The sequence below is a fragment of the Urocampus carinirostris genome, chromosome 8, assembly GCF_059441175.1.
Source record: "Urocampus carinirostris isolate Australia breed hairy pipefish chromosome 8, RoL_Ucar_1.0, whole genome shotgun sequence".
In the NCBI taxonomy this organism is placed as follows: Eukaryota; Metazoa; Chordata; class Actinopteri; order Syngnathiformes; family Syngnathidae; genus Urocampus; species Urocampus carinirostris.
The window spans coordinates 31,317,749-31,325,329 of record NC_142356.1 but is presented as its reverse complement, the minus strand read 5'-3'; the positions used below and the strand labels follow the sequence as shown (position 1 = coordinate 31,325,329).

The window sequence follows — 7,581 nt, the reverse complement described above, 5'->3', positions numbered from 1 at the left end:
GCGCACCTCCATCATGAGGTCAGAAATTGGCGAGGCCATTGGAGTCAAAAACTACACAAGAGGACCTTGGAAAGAGTCCTGGGGCTGAAGGTGCGGATGTTTGCAGCGTTGCACAGCATTTTGCAAGAATACACATTTAGCATCTTTAATGTTACGGGGTCATGAGAGGTCCAAAAAGAATTAAATGAAAGGTATTTTACAATGAGAGGTAACGATAAGATATGATGAAATAAATCAGGGCCAAAAACCTTTTCCTGGCAGATTTTATTTTCAGTTGACATTTTAGAAAAAGAATCCAAGGATTTTGCCTCCTGTATGTTTCCGTCTGGCCTCTTCGTGGTCCATGATGCCAGCTGAGGTGGTCAGTACAATGTATCTGGGGGGGAAGGGAAGACATTCCGTTTAACCATACTGTAACACATAGGCAGTGAGAACACATTTTACACAACCTTACTTGCCTTAACTATTGCCACCTCCTTAAGGTGTTCTTTGGTTTCTTTAGGTTTTTTTTTAATCTGACATTAATCGGCAAGGCCAACATATCCAAGATCAAGATTAAAAGCTGGGGGAAATAACTAGAACCCTATTAAGATTTTGATCGTTAGATAAATGTCAGTTTTACTGCACCAGTATACCTGCTGTAACTACAGTGTATCACTAGAGTACAGCTGCTGAGATTTCATTGTAATGTTTAATTGAACAACACTGAAAAAAACATTGCTTTGACACTATTAAAAATAGTCTGTGGAAAGCTTATACAACAGTGTAAAAATTCATATCTTTATTCTCTGTTCCAGTATTTCACAGTACATGCTTAATTTGGCCGCTCCCCAAATTGATTTCTTACACTTAAAGGAGAAGCCCCCTAAAGTAATTTAACTATTATATAATGACAATAAAACCACTCATCCCACTATTATGCATTCCATGTTATTTGTAGATCTATGATTGTTTTCTTCTAGTCAATTCTGTCATTTCAGGGCAAGTTAAACCCAATTGGGTGGTTTTATGAAGATGCGACACTTGGCGGATTTTCCCTTTACCGGAGTGGTTCTGGTCCCAATTAACTGCAGAAACTAAGGGATCACTGTACTAACTTGTGGCCAGGAGTTTTGCTATTAAAAGCTTTATCTTGAGGGGGGAAAGATAATTAAGCTAGTCAGACTTTAAATCAAGTAAAAGCATTTTTTTCCTCCGTGTTCCATCAAATATAATAAAATCTGCAAAAATGTGAGTTGTGTACTACCTTTACTGTCATACGTTATGTCACACTTTGCTATTGAGAATTTCTGGTGAATATGCAAGAAATGAAAAATCTGATGAAAAGTCAAGAGGGCATAAAATCATCAGCTTACGAGTTTATGCAACCATGGTCACACAGCTCCACATTCTTAGTACCGGTGCAAGCTGAGCACTACCAGATGGCTTCGGAGATGTTCAAAAATGTTGCAAGGCTATTTATTTTGGTAGAACCCAACAAGCACAGATGGCTTAATAGTGCTACGGTCCAACACATGCCAAGACTGAACTGTAACTTTTAAAGCTTTGTGTTGGCAAGTACAAAGACTTCAATAAAGTCAATACAAAGCCTATAGATTCCAGCCCTCTGCACTCAAAGTTCATTGGTCGTGTTGCAGAATTGAGCAGAGGATTTAACATACATACACTCCCTAGAATGTTTTCCTTTACATTTAGGATGCATTCGTAAGATGTAAATATTCAAAAACAATTGGTCAAAAATCAACTGAATTAAGAATCAGTACACCAATATATCTCTTTTTTTAACGATACAAGTTTACTGTTAATGAGACATAATCTGAATGCCAAATTTTGCGATTCTCACCCGAACTGTCTTGAAGGCAGAAGGTTGTTCTGCCACTTCTCCAAATCCTTTAGCTGGAGATCAAAACGTGGACTGATCACGCCACACTGCAAAAAAAGCAAAATTAGATGTCAGGTTATGAATGGTGCCTAAATACACTTAACAGGGACTTGCTTTGTAGGGGTGGGGAAATCTCATTTTTCCCCATAGTTTCCCCCCCTCACAGAGTCAATATTTGTATCTATTGTTTTGATTTCAAGTTGAGTTCAACACAAGTTACAACATGTGGAATACAGCAATTAGCAGTAGAAATCTGTGGGTACCTCATTATTTAAAAACAGTCGTGGGCCAGGTTATATAATTGATCACAAACCAGCAAAGGTTTTGTGTAATAGATTTTCCCATCACAAGAAAAAAAAACTGTATTTACAATAATTGGAATTCAAACAAAGCAGAAGAATAGAATCGATTTCCACTAAAGGTTGTGAAAAACGCACACAATCCAAGTCAGAATGACCACTAAAGTATCTGAAGGTTAAAAGTGTTTATGCTATTATTTTCAATTAATATGAAAATGTGTCACTGAAGTTTTAAATTCCATTTTTGGGTATCACGTGTATCAAAAGATGACACTGAAGCGTTCAAATTTGGGCCAAAACACAGAATTTCGGTATTAATCTGGGTGCAAATCAATAGCCCATATTAGCAATACTATGGTACTAATAAACGTCATGTATAGCACTGAATGTGACGTGTATTAGTTGTCTTTGACAGAGTCCATCACCAGTATTTGAGATAAAAGCAAGTCACATTGTAGGGTGCCAACATTCTCAGGCAAATTTGGCACGTTTCCTTGGTTGATAAAACTGGCAATGCAGTTAGCATTCTGGGGAGGGGGCACTCAAATGTCTTGCATGAAAGTTTTGCATGACACAGTATCGTTTTAATCTTGTGTTTTTCAGAGAGCAAACCGTTCCCGCACATTTGCGTTTGAATGAGCCGTTTCTTGACATAACCCGGCCAGGTCTGTTTTAAGTGTCTTGTCAAAAACAAAACCTTGCATCCTAGTATGATTTCTACGTTATTTGACATGTTCTAATAATCGGAGTATGTACGTCTTTGAATGTATTTAGATTTGTTCACATTGGAATTTTGATACATCCACGTTTTGTAGACCATTTCCATAGCCAATCTCAAGCACGTTTTAAGCACCTTTAAGACCAATTTTCCTCCAACCAGTACTATTAAAAGAAATCCGGTGTAAATCATGTATTTTGTCAAACCACCAATATTTCTGCAATTTACATATGTTATTTTTAATCTTGAGTACTATAAAATAGAATATACCTTTATTGTCATTGTTATAAAATGGATTAACATTGTGACAACGAAATTGAGCATGACACTCCAGTTTCGCACATTCACAGTGAGGTAAAAAAAAACAAGAAGATAAAGGAACAAAGAAGGTTATATGGGCCCTTTTTTAGCTTAACACAGCTTGCATATAATGTTATGTTTTAGTTTCCTCTGCAGTAAACGTTACAAAAAATTAACATGTGTGTTTGTATAAAAAGCTGTGTACAGCACCGAGTGAACAGTTGTGCCCGCAATAATGCAAAGGGACATATGATTGTAAATCTAGTAAAACAATAGTTTATTTGTGGATCTTAGTTGTGTAAATCACTGCCCATCTTGGTGTAACTTCAGTTGCCTTGCAATTTACTACTAGGAAATGATACCCTTTTTGCTTGACTCTTAATGAATATCCGTTATCCATAATCCTTGCACCAGTACACATTCCACATTGCCACATTTAGGTGTAGCATGTAGTACACGGTTTGAAAAAAATAAATACGATAATTTAGGATAGTCCTCTCCATGACTCAGCTTACATATGACTAGAAAGTGCCAACCCTCCCTCCAATTGAGAAGAGTTGGATTTCATTTGTGCATGCACTGCCGCAAGCCGTGTGTGGATTTGCTCCACGGTTTCCATTTTTTCTTTCTCGAGCCATCCTTCAATAAAACTGCAACCTCCCGGCATCTCGCTGTGATTTACTTGTTGTGATGCACCCACATGTTGGAGGCAATGATGTTTCACAGGACAACGCCATACAAAGCACAGCAATCGCGGCTTCGGTGTCATTTTAAGCAGACTGACTTCTTATTTTTCGTTTAACGCATGGTCTTTTGACTCAGACTGAAAAGAAACATGGCGAGAATTTGAGGCCACTTTACCGAAATTCAAGCATTTTCCTGACTTTGAAAACATTAAAATTCAAGCAATTTCCAGGATTTAAGCTCAGGTACCACAATTAAGTATAAGTTTACCCAACCCCTACTAACCACATCGACTTATTCAAACGCCTTGATCGTGTTTAGTGTTCCTTTTGCATTATTGCGGGCACAACTGTTCACTCTGTGCTGTACACAATCAGCTTTTTATATAAACACAGACACGTTAATTTTCTGCAACGTTTACTGCAGAGGAAACTAAAACATCATATGCAAGCTGTGTTAAACTAAAAAATGGCCCATGCACAGGAGTTAGAATTGACCAGTCAATTTTCCAGCTAGGATTGATCACGCAGAGAACATTTGAGAAAACTCAAACCACTGTATTCATCGATCCCGGCTGACCGGCTTTGTCAAAAAAAAGCCCACTTGGGCAATACGTGCCTGACATTCCACTTAAAATCAAAGTCATTTGACACACCGTTACACCCAAATACGTTCACACTCACTGGGACATGCAGTCCACGGACATCATTCAAAACCAAATCATTGCAATCGAGCCTTCTATTACAAGTGGTTGGAAATTAATTGTAAATACCCTGATTTAAAAATACAAAACACCCAAGAGGCTTTGCAGAAGTTTTAAGATGCTTAAACTTTATTTAAAAATAAACATCTACCACCAGAACATCTAAAAGTGACATTGTAAAACCCAAGAAAACATTTGCAATAAGTAATAAGCAGCATTTTTGAGCTTCAGATACCGAAGAATATTTGAATTCAATTTTTGTGCCATTTCCCGACTTTTCAGTTTCAGAGTTAGAAAAATATTCAACATGAATTGAATTCTGAATTTGATTATTAAAAATTCAACTGATAAAATTGTGGTTTATTACTGAGGGATTTCGTTGAGGTGCATCAATAGTTTAACAAATTGTACCCCTTTACCGCAATGTAACAGAATCATGAGGCACCCAAAGAATGCCAAATATAGTTAAGATATTAAGGGTGGGGAGAGATGCTTAAATAACGATTCAAATGCATCTATGCGAAGGTGCTGATCCGTTTTTATATCACGATTCTCAATAATTGCGTTTCTAATAGTATTGCCTTTCGATATAATTGGTGATTGAGATTTTTTTTACAGAAATAATACTACTGTGAAAGTATTTTAAAAAAATCTACATAAATACCGATACAGTAATAATAGACATACTGCGAAAATTCCACAACAGAAGTATTAGAAAACAACAACATAAATACTACAAAGATACTAGATATTAAAAATAAAATGCACTATGAAGTTCCAGGAAAAAAACTAACTACAATAATACTACTGCAGTAATAACCACAAAAACAGAACTACTGTAATACAACTTAATACTACAAACAAACCCAAAATTGACTGCCAAAAAAAAAAAAAAAACAACTACAGCAATACAAATAAACTAAGTGAGATTTACTGCATTAAACATGACCCATTACATTTTCTTTAACAACGAGTGTTTTAAAGCCAATTATTAAAGACCAATTCCGTTAGAAATATAAATAAGTATAACGTATTTAAGATTCCAAAAATATATTGACAAAATTGGAAAAAAAAAAAAGGTTTCCAGGATGGGCCCCATTTTAAGGAACCCAATACAACCCCACTCCCCAAGTAGTTACCCCACCCCTGGTTCATGTTGAAAAACATGCCTACACACACACACTTAGCTTCCCTTTACTTTCTCATATTTTAACATACCAGATATATCACCCCCAAAAAAATAAAAAATAAAAGAAAAATCGATTCAGGGGAGAAACACTGGTTTTAATAACTGCATAAAAAATAATCATGAATCGATTTTTTTGTCCAACCCCTTGAATATAAAGCAGGTCGATAGAAATATACATTTTTCCCCTTTGGAATTGAACACAGCAATTTGAAACCAACCAATTTGGATTACATTAACATGGACGGATTGAACAGATTGTAAAAAACATAAATACAGGATAATTAAAATCCGTTTAATCCAATGATGCATACGTTGATCTAATATTAACCAGATTTCAATATTGGATCGGGAAACTCCAGCAAGGCATGCAACAAAATTCAAACTCATAACAGCAGCGTGAGCAGTTATTTACCTTGTTCAGCCTTCCTGTGAGATTGACGACTATTTTCCCGGCTCTGTGGTCATCAATGATCTCAAACTCACCAATGTAACCTGGTACATAAAATTACATTAAAAATTAATGTAATTTGGATTTTTTTTTTTAAATGAATGACACAGGGAATGATTCTCACCGTGCTTCATCATGACAGTTAAGAAACGCACTATGACCTTGGAACATGGCCTGATGAGGACCTGTCGTTTCCCACGCTTCTCAGCATTGTTGATGCTTTTCAATGCATCTGCGAGAACGTTCATGCGCACCATGATGCCTTAAGGAAATACAAATATTAGATGAAGACATGTTGGGTTTACTTTCCAAAACAAGTGCATAATCTTATTGAAAGTGAAATTAAGTGATTATGTTCAGCTTCGAGGAATTCTATGTGGTAGTGAACCCCTGATTTTATTTCTTAGAGTCCTAATATATGTGACTTGACTAACGGCGACCACGCAAGAAATCAAATTTGAACATTTACCGGGGCTTATTTAACATGTACTCCCCGACATAGAAGTCTCAATAAGATTCAGAGAAAGACGAATCACTTATGTACTTCCTAGATTTTATTTTACAAACCCAAATTAGCGCAGTCCATTTTAAAACGAATGTATTCACGAATGATGCTAAGCTAGCAGTAGGTAGCTGTGAGGTACCATACGATTGCAAACATTTAGCAGACGCTACAGAAAAATATTACAGCTTTTCTCTACAAGGCTTTAGAAAAGCGTTCCGTTTTCAGAAACTTAACTGTTATTTTTTGTAAATATTTGCCAACTGCAGGGAGATCTTAAGGCAAGCACCGCTCGGCCCGGACAGGACGGATGGCATGTAGAAGTCACTCAAACGATAACTTTGAGTGATAAATGTTCACAATACGCACTTTACAAGGTTACTACATAACTAAACTACATTTTTATTATCACAGTGGAAAGATTGACCGTAAGATGAAAAAGATATTAAGTGGATTGTGTGTGACAATTGTAGAAGACATCTCACCGGTTCTGCAATATGGCGGAAAGAGGAAGTAGTACGTGTTCGCAATGCATTATGGTAAAGGTGCAATCGTCTCCCAGTATCAATAAATCCCTATTTTCTGGCGGTCGGTAACAATATCTACTGTTATATTTTAGTTATTTAAATAATAAACACATTTTTTATGCTTTTTAATAATTAATTTTGAAATAGTGAATTAAATATTTGTGTGGAGAATACATCGTTGTATTTTTACTTAGCGCCATCGAGTGGTAAGAAAGAATAACTACATACTGCGGATCTTACTTTTCGTAGCGAAAAGCGAATTTTTATATGTAATTAAAATCTTATTTTCATATAATCTTTTGACGAGTTATTATTTCATGCGGAATGAC

General features: G+C 36.1%; 1 protein-coding gene across 2 annotated transcripts; it reads right to left on the bottom strand.

The window, feature by feature from the left end:
* Positions 1–245: 245 nt before the first annotated feature.
* rps15a (ribosomal protein S15a) lies at positions 246–7,252 on the bottom strand. Of its 2 annotated transcripts, none has more exons than XM_088342382.1 (5): positions 7,211–7,252; positions 6,348–6,485; positions 6,188–6,267; positions 1,844–1,929; positions 246–376 (listed from the first exon to the last, which is right to left on the bottom strand). In XM_088342382.1, exons 2-5 carry the CDS (start codon positions 6,478–6,480, stop codon positions 283–285), a joined length of 393 nt encoding a protein of 130 aa, XP_088198508.1. In that variant the 5' UTR covers positions 6,481–6,485; positions 7,211–7,252; the 3' UTR covers positions 246–282. The 2 variants fall into 2 exon arrangements, with proteins under 2 accessions (XP_088198508.1, XP_088198509.1); XM_088342383.1 differs by lacking the exon at positions 7,211–7,252 and adding an exon at positions 6,963–7,162.
* Between the last annotated feature and the right edge of the window lie 329 nt (positions 7,253–7,581).